General features: G+C 43.2%; 2 protein-coding genes across 3 annotated transcripts in view; one reads left to right on the top strand and one right to left on the bottom strand.

The window, feature by feature from the left end:
• Nucleotides 1–416: 416 nt before the first annotated feature.
• Nucleotides 417–15,201, bottom strand: DHODH (dihydroorotate dehydrogenase (quinone)). Of its 2 annotated transcripts, none has more exons than XM_037063734.1 (9): nucleotides 15,157–15,201; nucleotides 13,080–13,292; nucleotides 10,246–10,445; nucleotides 7,880–7,962; nucleotides 4,711–4,898; nucleotides 4,012–4,125; nucleotides 3,110–3,263; nucleotides 2,768–2,927; nucleotides 417–2,271 (listed from the first exon to the last, which is right to left on the bottom strand). In XM_037063734.1, the coding sequence occupies exons 1-9, from the start codon at nucleotides 15,175–15,177 to the stop codon at nucleotides 2,217–2,219; spliced, it is 1,188 nt and encodes a 395-aa protein (XP_036919629.1). In that variant the 5' UTR covers nucleotides 15,178–15,201; the 3' UTR covers nucleotides 417–2,216. The 2 variants fall into 2 exon arrangements, with proteins under 2 accessions (XP_036919629.1, XP_036919630.1); XM_037063735.1 differs by having other exon boundaries at nucleotides 2,768–2,923.
• Nucleotides 15,202–17,100: 1,899 nt separating this feature from the next.
• Nucleotides 17,101–24,982, top strand: part of PKD1L3 (polycystin 1 like 3, transient receptor potential channel interacting) — a 67,718-nt gene continuing 59,836 nt past the window's right edge. The window contains 3 exon segments of the mRNA XM_037063752.1: nucleotides 17,101–17,392; nucleotides 18,077–18,196; nucleotides 23,685–23,795. Coding sequence (XP_036919647.1) covers nucleotides 17,101–17,392; nucleotides 18,077–18,196; nucleotides 23,685–23,795 — 523 coding nt within the window.

The raw sequence follows: 24,982 nt of genomic DNA, 5'->3' as shown, positions 1-24,982 counted from the left end.
TATTTCATCAATGTAAATGTAAACAGAACTCAACAGCAGCATTAACAACCATTATTCCTCCCAAATTGAGGGGAGTATCTTATAGTCTGAAAAATATGCTACACATAGTATACACATATATTACATATGCATATATGTAATATATGTGTATATCTCCTCAGCCAAGGATATTTTTATTGATTTTAGAGAGGAAGAAGGAGGAGACATAAACACATCGATCGGTCACATACCGGGGATTGAACCTGCAACCTAGGTATGTGCCCTGATCCGGCAATTGAACCCCCAAGCTTTTGGTGCACAGGACAATGCTCCAGCTGAGCCACTGGCCAGGGCAGCAGCAGTACTTGTGTTCTTTATCATGCTTTGCATCTCTGTCTTCTTTCCCAGCCAGAGAAAGCTCTGCTTTTAAAGGGGCTATGTGATTAGATTAGATCCACCCAAATAATCTCTTATCTTCGAGGGGGTTCCTACCTTAAACCATTTAACCAGCCTGGTCCTGGGAGTGCTGTTTGATCATACGCACAGGTTCTGGGGATTAGAGCAGGGCATGTGGGGAGAGGAGGCATTAGAAATTCTGCCTCCCACAGGGCCTGAGATTAGGGCGAAGTAACCTATCAGTGTTGGTATCCTGCTTCTGATGGTTGTGTTGTGGTTGTGTAGCAGAACATACTTGTTTGCCAAGAAATCCACACTGAAACATTCAGGATGACGGGGCATCAAATCAGCAATTCACCCTCAAATGACTCGGTATTAAAAAAGTTGTACTACTCTTGAAACATGTCTATATATGTGTATGCAGACAGATTAAAAAGACAGATAGCTATGGATACATACGTTCATATAGACAAAGAAAAATATCTGGCAAAACCTAGAGAGATACAAAAGTTAACTGTGATTACCTCTGGGAAGTGGAATTATTTGAAGGGGGAACAGGTAGACAGCTTTTATTTGGGGGACTGTATTGTTTAAATTTATTTATGAGTAACTATTACTTTCCTAATAAAATAAATCTTTTTAAAAAATCAGGAGGCTGTCTGCCTGTTTCTTGGCAAAGAGTGAATGGGTAGAGAGAGGGCCAGGCTGGGGCCAAGATGAAAAGACAAAGGAACAGGACACGTTATCACTATTGCGGCCACATGCCTCTCCAGAGCTACCGAGAAATCAGACTTACAATACAATCTGTACTAAGGGGGTGGGAACAAAGGTGATTTTCTGTTGGCTGTGCAGGTGTGCCAGGCATCAACAGCACTTCCCAGACCAAGTGCGCAACTTCTCTTCACCGTGTGCTTTTCCGTGTTGAAGAGATTAGTGTTTCTCTATTTCTTTAGCTATTGACTATAACTCTCTAGCCTCTTGTCTAGTACCTTCAAGCACCTTGAGTACCTGTCTGCACAATGGCACCCCAAGTCACATGACGTGTGCCTTTAAAGCAGGGAAGCAGCAAGTACATTTCTTGTGACGGGTTGGACTGTGTCTCCCCAAAACTGATACGTTGAAATACTAACTCCCCAATACTTCAAAGTGTGACCTTATCTAGCAACAGGGTCTTGACAGAGGTAATCAAGTTAAAATGAGGTCACTGGGGTGGGCCCCGATCCAGATGACTGGTGTCCTTACAGGCAGAGATCAGGACACACGCAGAGAGGGTGATGTGAGACACAGGAAGAGAGGGGACAGTCATGCCTGGGCCCTCTTCTCACAACTTTGCCTATGTTTGAAATGTTTTCAAAATAAAGTTAAAATTTAAAATAAATAAAAATAGAGATAGAACGTAAGAGATTCAAGCTCCTGGGAAACCTACTGCAGAACCCATGTAGCAGAGGCCTGGAAGGACCTACAGTGTCTGAAGCCAGTGGACCTTCCAGAAGGGGCTGGGGTTTATCCAGATTTTAAAATGGCTTTATTTTTTCCCATGATCTCCCTACCCCCCCCCGCCCAAATAACTAATGCCCTTGCAATGTCAAAGAATCCTGGGGTTCATGTCTGAAAAAAATCCCAAATGTAGTTCACAGTCTGAAAAGTGCTTGAAGAAAGCCTCGTGTTGATTCTGGTGACCCTCACAAGTGACTTCTACAGTCCGGGCCGGCCTCAGAGAAAGGGCTTTTACAGTTTGTAGGGTGTGGCTAAAGACAGAGACCTCCCTCTCTTGACTCAGCCACAAAGGCTCGCCTGATTCGGAGGAGCGTTCCAGATGAGGCTGTCCACTGACAACGTCCTCACCTCGGATGGTCTGCACCAATGGCATCTGTGACCCTGGTAAAACCTTGCTCCCTGGACAAAAAGAAAACAAAGCAATTTCAGCAAATGATGAAGAATGGGCCCTGTTCTCACCAGAAGCCCCCATTCATCTGGGCTCTATCTGCTCCATAACTGCACCTCGTTCTCTCTCTTAATCCTAAACACACACCTGATGCCCCATACACCATCTTCTACCCAGGAATCCAGAGGCATGAATGCCCAGGTCTTCAGATCAGGAAGGCAGTTGCTTTTAAGCACTGACAACTCCGTGACATCAAGCCAATGTACTGAATTTATGAGAACTCCTCAGGCTTATACACACCATTGCCTTGGAAGTTAACCTTGAATTCCTTGACATTGTCCTTGTGAGAGGAACAACAGAGTAATTTCCTCCTGGGTTCCGAGTATACCCCTGAAATCCTTTTTTGCATGAAGAGTAAATATAGAACAGTAAGATCCCCTTGATTTGAGCCATTCTAAATTGATACCACTTTAACTTCAGTTTTAAGACACATGTGGCCCCACTCACTTCAAAAGGGTCTCCAGCTCCCGCTTCACTCTGCCCACCACAGGTGGCCCCCAGTAGGTGAGGGCCGTGTACAGCTGCACCAGGCAGGCCCCAGCCCGGATCTTCTCCAGTGCATCCTGCCCACTGCTGACGCCACCAACCCCGATGATGGGAACTCTGCCTGCCAAGAAGCACAGGACAACACCATGAAAAAGGGCAGATAATGTGAGAACCAGGGACTCGGTTTGGCTTCAGCCCTCAGCCCACCTGCTGAATGCAGTAGTTCAGGGAACACCAATTCTGATCACAACCCCCAAGCCCAAACCACACACAGATCTGAAGACACGGACACCGAACCCTTGCCTTGTGTGAGTGCATACATCTCCCGGATGGTTTGTGTCGATAAGTCCCGGAGGGGCTTCCCACTCAGCCCTCCTGTTTCAGAGCGCAGGACACCCTGGAGGCTGGGAGGGCGACTCACTGTGGTGTTCGTGACAATCAGTCCATCAATGCCCAACTGCAGTGTGAGACAGAGAAAGAGCTACCCAGTCATGGTGTTCTCGGACTTGGAGAAGCCTCCCTGGGGGTCTGAGACAGCAGCTAGGCCACGTGCCCACACCCACAGCCCCTGAAATCAAGAACTACCCCAGACTTCATTATTCTTCTTGAACAAGTGTCAGAATGAGCCTCAACATGAAGACAGCTGCCATTACATAGTGACTACCCATAAAGTTCCATAGAGTGTCATGTCCAAAGTCTCCAGGTAGTAAGTGATAGAACCAGGATTTGAACCCAGGATTGTTGGGCTCAGTCTGTTTCCACTATGCTCCTGTGACAGAGGCATAGCGTTGGACTGAAGACAGAGAGAATATAAGTATACCTCAAAGACATTACGGGTTCAGTTCCAGACCACCACAAAAAAGCAAGTATGCAGGTGGTAAAAACACACAGCACCCAGGAAGTGCCACAGAGCGAGGTATGCTGTGCTCCACCCTGACCAAGACTGGCCAATGATGTAAGCACACACCTGAAAGCTCTTGCTAGATGAGAAGAGAAAAGAGAGTGGGGAAGAAGCATAAGAAGACTCATTCAAATATTTATTCAAGCTTTCTTTTTAGCAGAAGATGAGTTAAGTCGTGACAGACACCAACCAGCCCTCAGTATCACAGAAAGGAAAGCAGAGGCTGCCCTCTGGGCAAGCCCAGCTGGCTGAATGGTCACTGCCAGCAATGGGGACAGACAGATGCTCCCGGCCGCACGCTCACCTCTCTCACCACACTGGCAATATCCTCCTTGTCCTGGGCTGTGAGGTCAGGTGCGATCTTCACCAGCAGGGCTGGCTTTTGTGGCCCCTTCAGGGCATCCCTCTCCTGCAGCACCTGCAGCGACATGTAGCCAGAGAGGGGACCCCTGAGACCACAGGCCGAGGGTGCAGCTGTGACTGCAGCCACAGATCAGCATGTTTTCACATCTGCTGTCAAACTAAAGCATAAGCAATTTCTGCTTTTTGGAAAACACAGATTCACCCCATCAAGGTGAACCTGATTCCATTCTCTTGAACCAAGATATCCCCAAGATTAAGTTCCTAATGTGGCCACTGGCATCAGCTAATATATTATGGCTTATTTAGACTTTTGTTCCCAAAAGCTATAGTAAGCCTGTGTGATTAACAATCATTTAATTAATTCACTCATTCATTCATTCAATGTATTAGGTGTTAGGAATAGCATGGTAGATGAGCAATACAGTCCCTCTTACAGACATTTATTGTTTAACATAAGAGACAGGTAACTGAGAAGTTAATTACTATTGAGCACAATCAGTATTATGATAGGGGGTTAGAGGTACAGTGAGGGGTCTTAATAGGTTCAGGTGTTAAGGACAGTTCCTAGATAGTGAAGCCTGGCCCTGGAGAACGCACAGGGCATTCTGGAGGAGCTGGGCCTGGAGATGTAATTTCCCACCTTGGTCAGCAGGTGGCGCAGCTCAGCCTTCCCTTGAAGGCTCCGCAGCCCTGGGGTGTTGGGACTGGACACGTTCACTACAAGGTAGTCGGCCAAGGGGCCCAGGACTCGAACCCCCTCAGCGTAGTCCGAGGCAGCGTCCACCGAGGTCTTATTCTTCCCCAGGTTTATTCCCAGTGGCAGCCCACCTGCAAATATCGCTGGTCAAGATTTTGTCCCCACACATTTCCTTGACATGAGCAGCCCATGAACAGCCTCACAGGCCTTCAACCTCCAATGAAAACTTCCGGCACCAGCTGACAAATACCGTGAAATACTGCAGGGGGCTGGGGCCTGACGACCAGGAAACAGCTCACCATCTTGGTCTGCCTATCAGTTTGGGCAATTACTAGGATGTTTTACTGCACTGTGCCCTGTTCTTTTAAAAAAATTAATGGAAAATGGAGAAATTCAGAATGCAAATACTAGTGATTTAAAAAAGGCAAGACTTATACAAGGGGAGACCCCCCCAAACCAGAATTTATTTATTAAAAATTTGTGTAGTTATTCTTACATGTTTAAACTTAAGTCACTTTTAAAGTACTCGCCATTTGATCCAGTATGCCTATCAAGATGTTTTTCCACTGCTCAAAACAGTTTTTGAATTCGCCAATTTTGATGCCTTTTAGTGCTTCTGTTGTTTTTTGTTTCACTTCTTCCACACAGGCAAAACATTTCCCTTTGAGGACTTTTTTTCATCCAGGGAAAGAAAAACAAGTCACTGGAATGAGATTGGGAGCTTTGGGAGGGTGGGGCACAGAGGTGCCTCATGCTATTTTTGGTCAAAAACTGCTGAATACTCAGCATGGTGTGGGCAGATGTGCTTGTAAATCACCCATCATGAAATGGACAGACATGCTGAGTCTTTAAAAAGAGTTCACTGAAGCCGAGCACAGCCTCTCACACCACCACCAGCTGGTACAGTGATACGGATGGGTTCCTGGAGCACTCACCTAGTGGGGAAAGCCTGTACTACAAGGGACCCACCTTCCAGAAGATAATTCCAGTATTTTTGCGGGGGAGACCCCTCATAAATGTAATAAAAATGAGCACAGACAGAAATCAACAGGCATGTTGGAAGGGGTAGCTGGTTACTCTTGCTGGACTTGGGTCAAATGACTGGGTGTGTGGTTGCGCAGAAAAAACAAAATTAAAGGCTATGTATAAAATACTCGGAAATATTTTCAATTTTCATGCCTAAGATGTAGAGGTATAATTGTTTTATACTTTCAGTTTTCTGAGAAGGGCCTCCCCCTTACAACTAGGGTAACCGCACATGTTGGTGTTCCCAGGACAGCCCTGATTACTCTTCAGCCTGGGCGTATTATTGTACTAACCCCTGCCTGCCTTTTGCTCTCAAAAGTGTCTCAGTTTGCACAGTAAGTAATATAGCCACCTTATTTTAAAATCCATTGGATTATCACCTGACTTACATTTTGAACTTGCAGAAAACTATATTTCAATAACAGGCTTTCTATGGAAGCAAGGCATTTTCTTCTAAAATATCACCTTATCTGCAAAAGTCAATGGTATGTTGATGGTACCAGCTGCTTTTCTATCTGATGGTTGGGAAAAGACCTGAAACATCAAGTTAGCTCAGAAAACTTGTGTTAGGTCAAGGGGGGTCGAAGAACAACATCTAGTCCTGCTAACTACCTCCTCACACCCTAGATTTAGTCACCCTTTTATCATCAGCTGGAAAGTAAGTGAGATTTAGGCAGCTAATCTTTTGTGTTGGGAAGTGGACATGGTTAGAACCCATTAGACAAAGGTTACATAACATCGTTTCCAAGCTTTCCAAGTGTAGCACTCATCAAGACAAGAGCATTTGTAAGTACTCACCTTTTCTGCAAAAGTAAACTGGCTTGAAAGAGTATCACTTTCACGTAGCCTAATGGATTTTTCATTACTAATCATCTGCCCACACTGACAAGATTTTGAAGTTAGACAGAAATTGCTGAATTACAGTATCCCCAAAGGGCACCACAGCCTTTGCCAGCTCATGTTCCTGGCCATGGTGCTAGCAATGAACTGTCTTCCAGACTTCTAGCTCCTGGTGAACACTACGTGCAGAGCTTGGCTATGGGATTTTGCTTCGCTCCAGTGAGTATTAGCACCAGAGTAAAGGGTGAGGGAATGGGCAAGGGAGGTGGGGAGAGCTGGCCTAAAGAGCACTGAACAATTAAAAGGAAAGGGAGGCAAAAGGCAGGAAAATATCACAAACCATAAAAGTCATGTTATTATCTTCAAAATTCCTTATATGGCCAGGTCTGTAGTATAGCAGGTTGTGGTCTACCAAAACCAGGGATTTCCAAACAAGGTCACTTCCTACTACCCAAATCAGAGATTGCTGACAGCCTCAGCCCTTCCACCTCACTTGCTGAACTGATTCTGATAGCCAAATCACCTCATCTCACCACCAAGGTTATCTAGTAGGACTGAAACCTCCTGGAAGGATTTACAGAGTGATCCAACAAGGAGAAAAGCTGTGGCCCCCAGTAATCCCAGAGAGCGCCGTGGAAGGTCTGGTGAGGGCAACGCAGCAGCATGACCACGTAGTGCCTCCCGAGGGACGGCAAAGCAGAGAGCACCTCCAAAGGTGGCCTGCAAAAGTCACGGTGTTTCTGAACTCCCAGATGCTAGGAGTAGTTAGCCCTGAGGTGGGAAGAATGTGAGCAATTTTAATTTTCTTCTTTATGCTTCTATGTGGTTACTAACTCTTCTACAATTAACCTGCATTATTTATACAACAGGCAAAAAGACACGAGCAGGACAAGGAAGATGGTGCTTGAGCCCTGTCCACATCTTAGCTACCTGTGTGATCACAGAAAAGCCACTCTGCTTTGCTCACTGCCATGCTGGCCCAGTTTAGATACAACATTGGTTAGGCAACAAGGCAGGAACTAAGTGCATCTTTGCTAAATTGTGAAATTCTGCTAAAATCTTGGAAACTGTGGTGGAGCCAGGAAAATTCCTCTAGGAAAAGAGCCCTGAGTTCTGTAGTGTTGTTTGTTTGTTTGTTTTTCTATTGCTCAATCATGTTGATGTCATGGTGAAAGTTCCTGATGTTTCTCCCATATGTGTCCTTCCAACAAGCGAAGAAAGTCTCTCTAATGCAGCCCCACTTTACCTTCGGTGAGCCTGGCCTGCGTCTGCTGTCTGGCCCGTAACCTGTGTTCCACCACCGACAGCCCGTGACTGTTAAATCCGTATCTGTAACACACAAGCAGATGGGGAACAGACAAGGTCAGGGCCCTCGGCCAGAAGGCGAAGACTGGGCCATGGCTCCGTGGCCCTATGTATGACTTTAAAAAACAGAAAAGGAAAAGAGATGAGTCAGTTCTTAAGACTTCCAATTTCTAAACACCCCTGGACCTCCTAGAGAATCTGTCAAACCACTATCAAACAAAAAGGAAAATTAAACTTTGCATACAAGCCATCCAGCCAGCTAGCACTGAATACAGCCTGGACTTGGCCGAATAGCTGCCCCTGACTGCCTGGGTCCAGCCCAGACTCCTCCTTACCTGTGCTGGGAGCCATCGCCACTCACAACCCCGTCTTTCCACTGTCTGCCTGTGCTCCTTGAATGCACGTCCTGCGACCCATCCTCCCATTCCATTTCCCCTCTTAAAGTCATCCCCTCTTCCTGGCCCAGATCAAATGCTCCCTCTCCTCCTTGAATAAAGCTCCCAGCCACAGGTAATTCCTCACCTCTTGGCATTCACTGAGGGCTTTGTACCGGTCTTTCTCCTGGCTTGGGATGTATATGTATGCTTAAGTTCCCCTACCAGGTTATGATCTTCTTGAGGACAAGGGACATGTCTTACCTATCCATCACCCTGCCAGTACACACTCTACAAAGGCAGCAACCTCATCTCTCGAGTATGTCTGTCTCCCCAGCCCCACTGTGGAAGGTTGACCTAATGGGCATCCTCTCTCCCTGCCTCCTCTGATACTGAGTAAAAATAACAATGACTCTTTTCCCAGACCACTTGCAACTAAAGCATGAACATGTGACTGGGCGTGGTCACTGAGACACAAAGTGATGTCTACTGGGGAGCTCCTGGGAACCCCTCCCCCAACCCAAATCTAGGCTTCCTCTTCACTTTCTGCTCTCGGATGTCCACAGGGGAGGACGTGCTGCTTATAGCTGGGGCAACCGTCTTACAAACAAGGGAAGGCCCATAGAGGTTGGACCAGAGTCTTGACCTTGCCCTACTGCTCGACACCCCTAGAACTGCTACTACACCTGGTATGAGAGGAAAATAATAACAAGCACCTACTCTTTAATCTGCTTTGTTACTTGTAGCCAAAAACACCTAACATACAGTGGCACATGCACTGGTTGACTAAATGAGTAAATTCATCCATTCATTCAGCAGTTTACTGAGCACCCACCATGTGCCTCGTGGAGCAAGAAGGCTGGACACACAGTGCTCCAGAACACAGGTTCTCCTGTCTGTCACTCCTCATTCCCAGGACTCGGCCAGGCATGACTCTGCTCTGACAATATCTTCCCAGCCTGCAGTGCAGCAGGAAGATCAATTACTTGATCTCTAATGCTGGAAAATTTCCCTGAAATAAGCACAGTAAAGCAGGAAGTGGCAGCCTAATCAGCTTCCCATTGGTCAGTCTTCCTGGCCATTCGTGGCCAAAGATACCTCTCCAAATCTCCCTAAGGAGGTTCTTCAAAACCGTGTTACCAAAAAGTAGGACCTTCCTTATTCTCTGGGTTTGCTGTGGTGAAGATTGCCCAGGATTATAAAGAGGACCACACACATTCTAGAAGGGTCCCTCTTACTAAAAGCATTTGTATGTTGATTATTACATTTTCCAGTTTACGAAAGCCTAGAGGGCTGTGCTGTTCAACCCCAGAGCCTTGGCTACATGTGTTACTGGGCACTGGGAATGTGAAGAGCACACACTGGACTTGGAAGACTTGCTCCAAGGAAAAGTAGGTAAATAGCAAATTGGCATTTTTATATTTATGGGATGTTAAATGATATTTAGAATATATTAAGTATTAAATAACAATAATAAATTATAAAAAACTAAATAGAACATATTACTGAAATTCACTTCACCTATTTCTTCTTACTATTTTATCATAGCTACTAGAGTATTTTAAATTACTTACATATGGGGCTTGCATTATATTTCTACTGGACAGCGCTGGGCAAGGGCAATGAAGTAACAATGTAGAAAAAGCACAAACTCTTTGAAAGCCAAATAAGCCTAAATCCATACCCAGGCTTTCCTGCTTATGAGCTCATGGTTGTAGCTAAGTTAGGTTGTTCTCTGAGCCTCAGTGTGTATGTATACATGTTAAACTGAAATCTTAAAATCTGCTCCTGTGCCTGGTACATAGTAGATGCTCCACACGGTTCCTGTACACACCAAATGACACAAAAATGTCCACATCACATGAGAGAAAAAAACATCCTGAGTGCCCCGCTAGAAGAAGGCATCCCGGTTACCTCTGTGCCACTCACCTACCTGTTAATGACAGCTTGGTCCTCGGGGAGGCGGAAGACTCTGGGCCTGGGGTTTCCTTCCTGAGGTTTTGGGGTAACACTGCCTATCTCAACAAAACCAAAGCCCATCTTGTAAAGTCCATCCACAGCCTCCCCATGCTTGTCAAATCCTGCAGCAATTCCTACCGGATTTCGGAACTTACGGCCCAGGACTCTCACTTCCTAGAGAGAGGGAGACAGAGTCAGAGGTACACAAGGCCATACCAGTGTTTCTCAAGGTGCTGTCCCCGTACACCTTCGTCAGAATTCCACATGAGCTTGTTAAACATCCCATCTCCAGACCAAGGAGTCAGAACCTTTGGGGATGGTGGGGCAGAATGGGGCTCTTTATTTTTAGAGAGAGGAAAAGGTGGGGACAAAGAGACGGAGAGAAACATCGATTGGTCTGCCTCTCACATGCCCCCAACCAGGGACCTGGCCCGCAACCCAGGCATGTGTCCTGGCCAGGAACTGAACCAGTGACCTTTTAGTCTACGGGACAATGCCCAACTCACTGAGCCACGCCAGTCAGGGCTGAGCAAATCTGTTTTTAACAGTGCTCTCCAGGTGATTCTGATGCTTTTTGGAGTTCAAGAACCATTCACCAAAACTGAGGAGAAGAACAATGTTTCTACCATGGGTGGAGGATATGGTGTGTCTTTTCTAGTTATGGTTAAGTCATCCCTTCTTATCCTTGGTGGGGGAGTGGCTGGTTGGTGTCAGCCTCTGGCTAGTGCTATCCCGAAATAGTGTCAAGCAGGAAAATCCTTGAATCAGCTTAGAAAGTCAGTGCCAGCTGTGCTCCTCCTCTGCCAGGCTGGTCCCAAGCCCCAGGGATGACCCCAAAACCCCTGTGAGGCACTAGAGGGAGAAGAGTGCGCGGCTGGGCAGAAATGACCGCTGGGCTCCAGTACCAGGCTGTGGTTGCAGACAGGTTCTTCCCTGTCAGACGCTGGGGAGATTCCAAGTCGTTCTCTGGAATGAGAGACTGCAGCCCAATTACTGTCAGCTCTAGCCTGACTGCTCAGTAATTCAGGGTTCCTGCCCTGATGGAGCCAACAAATCCAGTAGCAAGACAAGTACTTTAAAAGGCATGAAAGAGCTCTGGCCGGTGTGGCTCAGTTGGTTGGAGTGCCATTCCAAAAGGTCATGGTTTTAATTTTCGGTCGGGGCACATACCCAGGTTACAGGTTCAATCAGTCCCCAGTCAGGGCACTTACAAGAAGGAAACGGGTCAATGTTTCTCTCTTACGTCAATGTCTCTGTCTCTTTCTCTCCCCACTCCCTCTCTCAATGAAAAAAAATATCTTCAGGTGAGGATAAAAACAAAAAACAGGCGTGAAAGAAATCAAGAGCTATCAAAAAGCCAGAAAATACCAATGGAATATACCACTGATAGCTGATGTGGCCAGGAAATCCTTTGCCAAAAATAACAGGGGTCTCCAAGGGTGGCTGCCATCTAGCCCTGTATGCAGGAGGTAGAAAGGCTGCTCGAGGAAGAAAGAACAATAAAAAATGAAGGTGGAAGTGTGCACACAGCACCTCAGGGACTGTGACACAGAGTGTGTGGGGCTGGACCAGCAGGGCTTCCTGGAGGACAGTGGCTGTCAACCCTGGTGCATGCCAGGAAGCTGTCAGTCCTCACTCCCAGAGATTAGGTTAAATGGCTCTGGCATGAGGCCAGAGCATCTGTATTTTCCAAAAGCACCTCAGATGATTCCAACACACAGCCAGGGTTGAGAACCACAGAATCAGAGAAATGGTTGAGAGCTAACACTAGAACATTAAGTTGGGGTGAGATTATCAAGAGTGCTGGCTATTGGTTAAGAAGTCTGGACCACCTCTAAGTAATAAATTGCTGAAGGTGGGGACCGTAGCTCAAAGCCTGCACTTGCTCTCCCTGTGAGTGGTGTTTATAGGACATAGCTTCGTACCATCCCCAGCCACGAACTGACTTCCTTTCTAACCTACCCCATCTCTGCACTCCCCTCTTAATTCACTGCTGAGACATTGGGTTCCAGGACTCTCAAACTAGCAGTTGGGGAGGAGGAAGGCTTCAAGGAAACAATGCTCTGATTCTACAGTGACTTCCAAGGCCTTTAAGTATGGTAAGTCAGGTAAAAATCCACATCTGCTCAAAAACTGCAGGATGGGGAAGTGAAAGGGATTCTAAGAAAAAAAGGGAAAATGCAAAGAAAGGCAGCTTTGATTTATCACAGTGACCCTTCCCCAAAGAACACTTCATGTTTATTGTCTTCATGTTCTCATCATTCTAATGTCCCCCATCTGGTAAGAGTTCCTCAGATGGAAAATGTTAGGGCTTACATGAGGATACAGATTCTAGTTTTGTTCGCTGTTTTGTTCGCTGCAGTAACCCCTGCACACAGAACAGTAACAGGCACATGGGGGGCCCATGGATTAACGTGGGATTGAATAGCCCTGGGACAGGTGTCTGTATGCCTTCCCCAAAGGTCTTGGTCATAGACATGCCTATGTCACATTAGATGTTTAATGACTCTGGCATGTTTCCATATTGTGCAGAGGTGAAGACTGAGCTACCTGACCTGAGCAAGGCAGGCCGGTGGCTAAGGGGACCATTGCCCAAGTCAGACTCCATGGGTTTGAATCCTGGCTCATCCACTTCCTAGATGTGTGACTTTAGGGAAATCACTTAACTCCTCTGCACCTCAGTTTCCTGATCTGTATAGATGGGGCTAACTTGGGATTCGGCTTTTCAAAAGGCTCAGCTCCAGCTGTGAAAATTAGAGGACACTGACCTCTACTTTGTATCGCACAAGGAGTTCCAAGAGTACCTACCAGCATGTCAGAGTCTTGAAATGTGGCACGAGGAAGGAGCCCCAGGGAGGTGACACGAACAGCCAGCTTGTGGGCTGACTCAGGGTCCAGCAGCCCCTGTAGAGTCGGCATCAAGTGCTCAGCATAGAAACGCTCATCCCCAGTGGCTGTCAGGTAGGAGGCAAAGAGAAGTCCTCCACCCCCCAGGATGACCAGCGCATCCTGGGCCCGCTTCTGAAAAGAAAGAACCCACTGGCCGTCAAAGCCAGGCTGCAGCACCTTCTTTACACCCACACACACAGAGGACATAATGACATGCCACACGAAGCAATGTCCCTAGCCTTCTGCTGACACTGGTCTCCTTCATTTCTAGTCTTGCCCACACACTGGTCTCTGTAGTCAGAAGCTGTATCTACACTTCTGCTGACACACACTCATCTGGTCCTGAAAGACTCCAGGCCAGAGGTTTCAAGAGGGGTATTACTGCCCCCTAAGAGACATGTGGTGGGCATTTGGGGGAAATGCTAATAGATTCAGTGTGCAGGGATCAGTACAGTCAGACACCCTGCGTTGTTTTAGACTAACAGATGAATTGTCCCAGCCCTGTACAACTGTCAAATGCCCTACTGACATTCAGTAGGTAAAAAATGTCTACTCACTACCTGAGCCTAGAACCAAACTCTTTCACCAAATAAACACAAACGATCTCCCACAGTTTCCACACACATTGACTTTTCCAGGAATACAATTACCTTGTAAGTTAAGGGACTGTACTATTTTGCACAGAACATTACCAAGAAAACCCATCAGGAATGGTATGGTGCTTTGCTGGGGGTGTCTGTCAAACATACCTGTGGTACTAGAATTTCTAAGTAGAGGCTTATAAACACTTCACTCCCACTATCTAGGTAAGTCATGCCCTAACAGTTACATATTGAAATGCATCTCATTTTAAATTACTTTCACTTCTCTTTTATTGTCTAATTAGGATATTATGATGACTTTAAAAAATTATACTCAGAAAGATTATATGTAAATTCCATTTCAGGTTAATAAAGGGAGTTGCAAAATGTTCTTTTTTAAAGAAGTGTCAGGTCTTACTGAGTCAAGAACCAGTCTCCTAGCTCAAACATGGTTCACAATACTTCTCTCTATCATTGCCTGCTGCTAAGTCATTCATTCATTCATTCATTCAATCATTCATCAAATAGTGATTGACCTCTCAGAGATAGGCTAATCAGTCTGAGTCCCTGCCTTCAGAGAAAGTACAATTTAATGAGACAGAAATCAATGATCATGCAGATATATAGCCATGCAATTGCTATTTAGAAAAAAAAGTATAGAATAAGAATGTAACCTAAGAGGTAGAGAAAGGCTTCCTTGAGGAAGTGACGCTAACATTCAAAGAATAAATAGGAGTTAAGTAGGAGGCAATGGGGGAAGAAAAAAAAGTGGAAAGGCTCTTCCCGTGGCGAAGAATGAGATGCGCCCAAGGAATGGGGGAAGAGGGAAGGTATGTTAGGAACCGACTCATAAAGAAGCCGGGAAGAGGCACAAATCTTGACCAGAATAAAGATTTTGGTTTTGTTCCCTAAACAAGAAATGATATTTGTCTTTAAGGATCACTCCTAGCTGTTAATTTAGATCACGTGTTCGTTGTCTTACTTCCAGTCTCCCCCTCAATGTCAATCAACAAATTCCAGCAAAGAGGGCCCGCCCTAAAATTTTATACAGCAGGGTTGGCACCATGTCTTCTTGCAATTTCCTTACATGCTGGATGCTGCACACGATGCTCAGCGGTCATGTATTCACTGAGCGCCCCTTTGCCAGGTTTAGTAGGTTTGGCCCACTGCACTGAGCTCGTGCACTGCGCTGACAGCATCTACTCAGGCACACACGTGCTTTTTACACACTGACGAAGTGTACAAAAGCGCGTGAACGAGCCTTTGCAGAGACACACAAACGTGCCAGACGGGCCGACGCTCTTGGAGCGACCTCTCGTCCACACTTCACCCCGGTTACCCCTACATCCTCCCCGGTCCCTACTCTTTCTAGGACTCTTCCTCGCCGGCGGGAGAGGCCGGGTTCCCAAACTCACTTTCAGTTGTCTCCACGCCATGGTTTTTCCGCCACTGGGCCCGCCTCTGTCTCATTTCCATTGGAGGAGATGGAGAGGAGACCTCTAACGCCCGTCCCCTCTAGCTGCCAACTCACCAATAGCCGGGAGGAAGGGTGGGACCGGCGCATCTGGGCGGGGAAGGACGCTCGCTTCCCGGAGGATCTGGTTGGCAGTTAGCGCGCGGGCGCGCAGCTGTGACGGCCACGCCTCTTCCGTCCGCGGGGACCGCTTCCGGCGCCTGCTGTGGGTGTCGCTGAGGTGGGGCCGAGCTAAGGTTGGGAAGGATGCGGGCTTCATCAGCGGTGCCCCAACGTGGGCGAAAGACTACTGACATGTTGGTTTTTCAATTCTAAACAACACAGTCAGCAATTTTTTTTATCGTTTTATTGATGTGCCCTAGACAAAGCGTGTATTGATAAAGTATATATCAGGCACTGGAAAAAGGGTTGAAATGAAGCACTGTAGACTTAAAAGAAGATTCCACCAGCTTCAGGTTTAATTTAAAAATGCCTAAAATGTATGTATGTGCGTAAAGGAAAGTAAGACTTTGTAGTTGAAAGTATCTTGCACCCCAGCTATTTCGTTGCAGCACCGACTTGATGGACTCCAGGGCTCAGAAACCTTAAATGACAAAGTCTTTTTCGTAGCATTTGAAACATTGCAGTTTTGTAGGTTCCGTTCTCACTGCCTCCCAAGTACGCGCCACTCCCCCCTCCCCCCCACACACAGAATTACATCTCTATAAATAACCTCCACTTTCTTCTACGTGTTTACTCACTTTGACGCCTCTGTCAGCATGCCCATTTCATCTAAATACGGCCATCCTTACATGTTCAAGTGCTGGAAATAATTTCCTAGGTTGAACCTTCATAGATTTAAACTTCCTCTCTAGCTGCACTTTGTTTATTAACTACGCTTATTATGTCTTTATAAAATACAACTATATCTTTACTTCTCTGATTAGACCATAAATTTTTGAATTTACAGACCATACCATGCTAGTCTTTCATTTAATTACTGCATTCTTTTTAAAACAGGGATGTATTGGGATCTACATTTCCGAGGATTTTTCATTTTGGTGCCCACGTTCATAATGATTTTAAAGACTGCAAGCATTGTGAGGATAACCAACTGAACCCTGGAGCCTGCGAAGTGATTTCAGTGCCCACCTTTATTTGTATTTATGGTCCATTTGGCCCCAAGAAAGAAAACTGGCTAAAAATGTAAATGGTAGATGAATTACAGGTGAAGATCAAATGACATAGAACAGAGGTTTCTCAGCAAGTTAAAGTGGTGAGAGAATTGATTCTTCCCTATTGCGTGACATACTCAAAACAACCTATGTGGTTGTAGGCCACAACCATGTGTATCTGACAAGTGACTATTTAGTTCAGCAAATTTGAATTTCACTGGTTTTCAGTTTTGTTTGTATTTAATTTGTATTCATTCTTTCATTAAATATTTAGTCTTTGGCGTGTATGGTTATATAAGATTTAGGATAGAGACCATGTATTTAAGAAACAATACAATTATTTGAATTCATGGTTTTCTTTTTTAAAAAAATACAATACATTACTCCATTTTTAGCAACACTGACTTAGAAATTCATCATCCTCTGTTCCCTTACAGCTTAGACTTAGCAAATAAAGACGTATTATTATAAAGCTGAAGGCATATCGGGTTTTGTAGACACAGATGGAGCCCCAGCTGCTGTAAAGGCTTTATTGATCTTTCTTTGTTTTCAGCTTATGGGAACTCCACCTGGGTCCTTAGAAATAAAACCTTTTTGTTTCTTTGACAGCTTATTGCCAATTCCTAAAAGAATAATAGTAATACATAAGACAAACCCACCGAGAATATATTTAAAGGGCCAGGCAGCTTCTGAGCCTCCACACTTTTTCGTGCTCCCAGTTCACAGAGAAAATGTTCTTCAAAAGAACCTGGCTTTGGTTATACATCAGAACAAGTATCATTCTAGGGAGTGAGTTAAATGGTCCAGAACATCCCGGTAAAAGTTCCTGTTATCAGCTTAATAGGTTTCACTGCAGCTTTGAGGAAGCAGCAAATTACTGCCGTGCTCAGGGAGGACACCTTGCTTACACTTGGAACCAGGAGATTCAAAATCTCCTCTGGGACTTTCTGGAAGAAGGGAAGAAGTGGTGGATTGGGCAAAATTTAATGCTGCTTGGAAAATATCAAGGAAAAAATCACCCAAGTAAGGCTCTGAGGTTTGGTGTTTATGAAGGAAACTTACTTTTATTCTGGAACAGCAGAAATTGAAATCTTTCTATCTTTGTATACAGAAAAATTAGTCACTTTACTGCATTACTATTATTCCTTGGAGATATTTCCACTTTTGTGCTGCAGCCTTTGATTTGTCTATGTTGCAAAAATGGTGTGGTTTTCTTAGAGCCCATCAGAAGTTAACTAGTACTTCACTGGAAGTATTGTGCAGGATTCTGAAGTAGAAAGCATTTCGTGCTCACTTTTTTCCTGGTAAATATCTCTTCATCATTCTTGGCTTCAAGTTTAATTTTCTAATGCAGAAACTAGGAGAGAAAATGTTTGCCTCTTTCTTAGATATTTTCAAGATTATGCACCATAATCTTGTGGTCTTAGAAAAACCTCCAAGGCATTTATGTCGTAATTGCCTTCACTGAAGTCTAAGTGAATTAGTGCTAAGCCTTGTGATAAAGAACACATAATATGAAAAAATAATCTATAATATGGGGGCCCTTAAATTTTCATCTATTGAGAGCTAGCAAATTTGGTTCTCATATTTATTTTTTTAATGTTTGACTTTTTATTAACCGATATAATCCCAATAAAGTCAATAAATTTTTTTTAATGTTTGACTTTTGATTATGAAGTTCATCTGGATCTGGTCTTCCTCCCGCAGATGTCACAGCCCACAGGACCACAGAGCACACCAGATGCACTTACATGTCCAGAAGGTCCAATGGGGTCTCATCAAAAGTAGACTTGTGCTCACTAGGGCATTATTTCATTTGCCAGGCTGGTAAGTGATGAAGCCACATGCTACCAAAGACCTAACTTTAGGAACTGATTCTAAATAAGGAGACTTTGTGAGAGCATTAGGTAGCAAGTCCATGAGTGAGAGACCATAGGAGGGGTACAAGGATCTTGATTTTCATGATGCTGATTAGTGTCAGATTAGTGTCATTTGGGGTGACTTCCTTATGCATCCCACTCTGGTAGTTGGGAAGAGCTGTGCCTTGATGTTCCCTTCATTGCTTGACTTGGGTGGGGCATGGGAGAGAGTGTATTATTGGTAAGCCCAATTTTCCACAAGGAATCCATTCAGCACTTGGGCTTTAGAGGGACGACTAGGAAGCAAAGGAGGAAAAGAGAATGTGGTGAAGAAAAACAAGAGAATGAAGGGTGAGGAGATTTTCGTCAGTTAGAGGTTTGCATGTTCAGAGGTAGATCAGAGTTAAGGTGTGTGGGAGGGGTTGGGTGGTTTTCATTTTTGTAATTAAGCAATGTTTTTCACGGTGAGTGAAAGCCTGTACCCCTTTGCTCGATGAATTCTTGGAGACTTTGTAATGTCTCAGATTTTCTAGGTAAAAATTTTGTTTCACTATTTAAAGTCACAGATACATTCTTATGAAAATAGAAAGCGTGTGTGGGTGCTTCTTAAACAGAATACATGGCAATATTTATCACAAGAAATGTTTCTCAATACAGTATTCTTCAAGTACTGGGTATTGATTGAGAGGACCTGGTATTTCAGTATAATTAATTTCTAGTGTCCAATCTCTCATTCTTACCCTTTCAAGCTCTTTGTGATATTTTTGTCCTGTTTTGCCATTCTAGCATGCTATTGGTATTGAGGCCAAGGTCGTGAACCTAATCTCCGCATGAGTCTAGTGGTCATGTGTTTCATTCTCACAAATTGCATCCCTCATATTGGCCATCTTACAGTTGTAAACTGTTTTTCGTCATCTCCAGGAGTGGAAAAGCAACTCCTAAATAGCCTAAATGATGATGACTATTGTATCCATATTTCACTATCCAAGATTTGGGTTTTCAGACATTCTCAGCAACTCTTGGTTTTGGAGTGAAATGTATTTTCTGATATCATCATTCCTGTACTTGCAAGAGATTACTGCTATGAAATATAGAGTGTTTGTGCAGATGATAATCTCAGACAATAAAATAACTCAATTTAATTCATCTAAGCCAATTCTGAAAATTCTGAACCTGCATTCCCATCAGGAGAGGAAGTAACTGCAGCTAAGCACTCAGGCTCACAAGTTCGTGAGTCAGAGCTCATATCTCATTTCTGTGACTTTCCACTTGTGACTCCTGGGCAAGCAACTTAACTAGGATGCTCTGTGCAACCCAGTTTTCTTCAAAAGTTTGTTACCAGAATTAAGGTAATACAGTGAAATATTAGAACAGTGCCTGGCATAATATTCTAACTATTGCTGTTAATATTATATTATTGTGCAGATTCTATTTTTTGTTCAAAGTTTATTTTCTGCGTCTGGAGAGTTCCACATTCATGTCAAAGGGAAAAGCACTTTTGGAGAGCCCACATTGCTAGTTACCTTTAAAACTAAAGTATCTGTACAATGTAATTGCTCAGGAGTATTTTCAAATAACTGTTGCTGTCACAGTGTTTATACATTTTTGAATTTAAGAAATGCCTCTTCCAAGATAAGCCCTGGCTGGTGTAGCTCAGTGGATTGAGCACGGGCCTGCGGACCAGATGATGGCCGTTTGATTCCCAGTCAGGCACATGCCTGGGTTGCAGGCCATTTCCTGGCAGGGGACCCCTGAGAGGCAACCATACATTGATATTTCTCTCCCTCTCGCCTTCCCTTCCCCTCTAAAGATAAATAAATAAAATATATTTTTAAAGATTTTATTTATTTATTTTAGACAGAGGAGAAAGGAGGGAAAAAGACGGAGAGAGAAATATCAGTATGTGGTTGCTTCTTGTGCGCCCCCCACTGGGGACCTGACCTGCAACCCAGGCGTGTGCCCTGACTGGGGAATTGAACGGGCAACCCTTTGGTTCCCAGGCCAGCACTCAATCCACTGAGCCACTCCAGCCAGGGCAAATAAATAAAATCTTTAAAAAAAGAAATGCCTCTTCCAAGATAACATGTTGGTGGGAGAAGTATTTTAAATTAGTTCCTTAAAATTAAAGAAAGAAGTCTAATGCTTTATATTATCATACAGTATTACTGAGGTTACAGATTGACTTTTGCACACTGGAATCATTGGACTCAAAATTTTTCTTTATTTGAAAAAAAGCACTTAAAGATTAAGCTCACATATAAAATTGTTCCTTCCTAAGAGTGTCAGAAGTAATAGTTGGTATTAAAAGTGGCACTGTAGCCCTGGCTGGATGCCTCAGTTGGATAGAACATCATCCCATACACTGAAAGGTTGTAGGTTTGATTCCCTGTCAGGGCACATACCTAGATCATGGGTTCAATACCCAGTCGGGGTGCTTATGGGAAGCAACCAATTGATGTTTCCCTTTCACATCTCTCTCTTTCTCTCTCTCTCTCTCTCTCTCTCTCAAATCAATTAATATATTCTCAGGTGAAGTTTGTTTTTGTTTTGTTTTTAAGTGGTAATAACAAACCACTTAAAAACAAACAAACCAACCACTGTTTGTTTGTGTTGTGATAAAGCTGATATTCAGCTGTATGTACCAAGGCAGTTGCACTGGTTGTGAAAATTATAAAATACTCCCATGCATTGGTAAGGTAAAATAACAGTATAAGCTACTTCAAACTAATTATCATAGGATGACCTGATGGCCATTATTAAATGTAGTTCTGTCCTGCCAACATCTGAAAACTGATCGTAGCACTGTCTGCCATTTGGGATGAGGCCACATTGTTGTACATCCTTTGAAACACCCTGTGCTTTAGGAGGGTCATCGTTTATCATTATCCTCCAGTTATACATGTATATTTGCTGCTACTTTCTAAAGTTAGCTTTGGCTTTGTTCTTGTGTAGGTAGTAAATGTGTGATGTTTTGATATTTATAAATTCAGTAGTTGGTAATAAAGTAGTAAATACCAGTTTCCACAACCCCTAGTGAAAAAAATAGATCTGGGAAATAATCACAAATGACTGCTAACATCATAAAGAGACAGCTATTATGTGACTCCTGATGGAATATTTGACACCACCTACTAAGTATTTTTACAAAAAACTAGAACTTGAATCTGAGAGAGCCTCTAGCCAACAATGCACATGAATACTAATGACAGCTTTATGTGTAATAGCCCCAAACTGGAAACAGCCCACATGTCCTTCAACAGGTGCATGGGTGAACAGCTGTGGTACCATGGGCATAAACAGGTATGTCCATGATATGAAGTACTAGTCAGCAATAAAGAGAAACAAACTTGATACATACAACAACTTGAATGAATCACCAGAGAATTATGCTGAAGAAAGCCAATCCCAAACAGTTACACGCTATATGATTCCATTTATTTAATATTCTTGAGATGAAATGAACAATTATAGGAGTTGAGAACAAATTTGTGCTCGTCAGGGGCTAAGATGGGAGGGAGGGTAAGAGGGAAGTAGGTGCAGCTACTGAAGGGCCACATGAGGGATTCTTATGATGATGGAAAATTTTTATCTTGACAGTATCAGTGTCAATTTCCTGGTTGTACTGTACTTTTGCAAGAGGTCACCCTTGAGGGGAGTGGAATAAATGGAATATAGCATCTCTCCATTGTTTCTTACAATTATCTACAATTATCTCAAAATAATAACTTTAATTTTAAAAAAAGAAAGAAAAAAATGCACCAATGTAAGTATGCACATCACTTATGAAGTGCCAAAGAGTATTCTTGCCAAAAAATAGAGAAATGCAAATTAAATATAAACTGAAATACCATGTCCCACTTAGGAGGTTGGCATAAATTTACAAACTTAACATATTCTGTTGGTAAGATTATAGGGAAGTAGGCATTCTCATTAAATTGTTAGTGGGAATGCAATAAGGTACAACCTATATGGAGGAGAACTTAGCAATTTCTAGCAAAGTTACATACATATTTAGACTTTGACCCAGCAATCCTGCTGCTAGAAACCTACCCCAAAATTACGCTGGCAAAAATACAAAAAGACAGAGGTGTAGGTTATTTACTGTAGCTCTATTTGTAATAGCAAGGAGAAGAAACAACCCACATACCCTTCAAGAGGGAAATGGCTGTAAAAAGAGATAAGAAAGATTTCGATGTACAGCAATGGGGTTATCTTTATGTTTTTTCTTTTTAGTGGAGAAAAGCAGACTGCAGAACAGTCATATACAGTATGCTACTTTAATTTAAGAAAATTCATTTAAGATATGAATATACGTACATCCACATATGGAAACATAACAGAAAAAAACACATACTAATAGGTATGATTACCTGTGGGGGAGGGAGGAAGTAGGACAGAAAAGACAAAGATAGAAGTTAGACCTTTCTGAATGTACCTCCTTTCATAGTTTTGACAATGGAACTCTACACGTGTTTTATGTAATTAGAAAACAAATTTAAAATGAAAAAAGCAATCCCTAAAAAGAAGAAGAGAGCAGGAGAGGAATTAGGTGTGCAGTTAAGATACTTTTAAGGGAATTTTGCTCAAGACCGGGAATGAAGCTATATGTACATAGTTCTTGAGGCAATGTGAATCAGTGAGGCTTTTAAGACAAGAAAAATAGTGCACTAGGACAATGTTCCTGATCCAACTACAGGGGTGCGCTTTGTGTAGGAGCCCGGACAGTGTGTAGTAACAGGAGAGAGGATGGTGTCTGTGAGTCCAGATGCTGGTCAGTGGATAATTTGGTGGAGGGGGCCTGCGAAATGGACTCTTAATTGCTTCCATTTTCTCCTTGAGACAGAAAGTAAGGTCACTTGACCTGAGAATGAGAATCAGGGAAATGCCCAGATGTTGGAGATCCAAGCAGAAGACGAAATGGGAGAGGGTTATTTAGGAGAGTGGGAGGAGGAATAGACTAGGGGAATACAGTACGGTTACCAGGCAGTGCAGAGGCAGGCCCCTGGGTTCCTGGTCCGAATCGAAGCCGAGACAGAGTCAGTGGGGTAGTACCATTTTCTCTAGCCACTTTCAGCAGTGTGAGGAGAAACAGCAGATGCACTCGAGGCTCGTTCAAGAATATTGTCACCAACCTTCTGAGCTCTTATATCTCTACCAATATGAAGTATAGACTACAAAGGAGAATATGATGCTTAGAATGTAAGTTCTTCGAATGGCCTTAATTCTGTCTTGTCAGTGTGGACCCAATCAGTGGACCTAATTTTGAGATGTTGGGTCATGTAAAGCGGTGATTGTGCTCCAGAGCAAAAGAGCTGCTTCAGAATTCCTACATTATTGTTCTTTTTAAAAAACATGTTGATCTGTAATTTGCGTTTTCTTGATGATCACATATGTGCTTATAATGCTTATTTCATAGACTTACAGTTAGCTGTATCCTATAAATTAACTCCGAGTAGATGCCTTTTCAGACCAAGATGCACGTTATGAAAGAAATGGAAATTATTCTCATTGGCATCCCAAGAAGACAAAAAGAGAAGTCATGACACCAAGAAACAAAACAATCTCAGGTAATGTGTAGTGAAGTCAATTCCTGTCTTAAAGGGTGCACAGACAGTTAATGCTGAACTGTATCATCATAACAGGTACCCAATAAATATTTATTGTGTTCTACTTTGTCTGATCTTAATATTACAGTCTTTGCTTTCATTTTATAAATTCTTATTCTCATGATATTCCTTTCGCCATCCTCTTTTCACATATGCCTAAATAAAAGACAGAGGTTTTCCCACATAATGTTTTATCAAAGAATAGAGGCCTCTTTTTCCGTTTTTTAAATTTTATTGTTGTTCAAGTACAGTTATCTATCTGCCTTTTAAAAAATAGAGGCTTCTTGAAGTCCTTGAAAAGTCTGTCAATTTGTGGTGTTCTCAATTTTTTTTTTAAATTTGAAAAACAAAATCTGTTTGGGGAAGGTGCATTAGCCTGAAATGACCTCAATCAATATCAGTGTTGGATGATTATAGAAACCACCTGACAGAATGGGTAAAACAAGAGACAAATTTAAAGTGGATCTGGTGATTATTCTTATGATCTCATAACATCAGTGTTAGGTGTCCTTGTCAACAAACCCTTTAAGTATCCCTTAAGAGAACAACCTGGAAAGTGTCGTTTGAATATAAGTCTAAGGAACAAATTAAGAAGTCCAAATTGGTTGTTACAGAATAGTCATGGGCATGCACAGCACAGGTAATAGTCAGTAACGGTCTGATGGCTGTGTGGTGTCAGATGGGTGCGAGATTCATCAGGACAACCACTTGGGAAGCTAGGTGATGTCTGATTACATATGGGGTGTGCACCTGAAACTAATAGAATGATGTATGTCAACTGTAATTGAAAATACAACATGATATTTTAAAAAAGAACAGATGTAAAAGTCAACTTTTCTGAATGCTTTGGAAACAGGTGCTTGTGAGTTGGGATAAGTGTTTAGTGATATAGCCTTAGATGGAATTAAAGATGATATTTTTGGAAAATTGTTAAATAACTCTGAAAGTTCTTCTGATTATAATTAAAACAATGATGATGAAGATGCATTTGAAAAGTCTGAATACATCTTATGTCATGAAATGTGAGTTTCATGAGAGCAATTTTTATAAATTACATACATCTACATAACATGTGATTTTAAATATGCCTTTATAAAACAAAATAAGTAGACATGTGATGTTCCACCTACATCCTTTAAGTTTATATA

This window comes from Sturnira hondurensis, unplaced genomic scaffold (assembly GCF_014824575.4).
Source record: "Sturnira hondurensis isolate 20B ecotype Veracruz unplaced genomic scaffold, ASM1482457v3 Scaffold0014745, whole genome shotgun sequence".
NCBI classification, from domain to species: Eukaryota; Metazoa; Chordata; class Mammalia; order Chiroptera; family Phyllostomidae; genus Sturnira; species Sturnira hondurensis.
The sequence above is the reverse complement of the archived record's forward strand: the minus strand, read 5'-3'. Positions and strand labels throughout refer to the sequence as shown.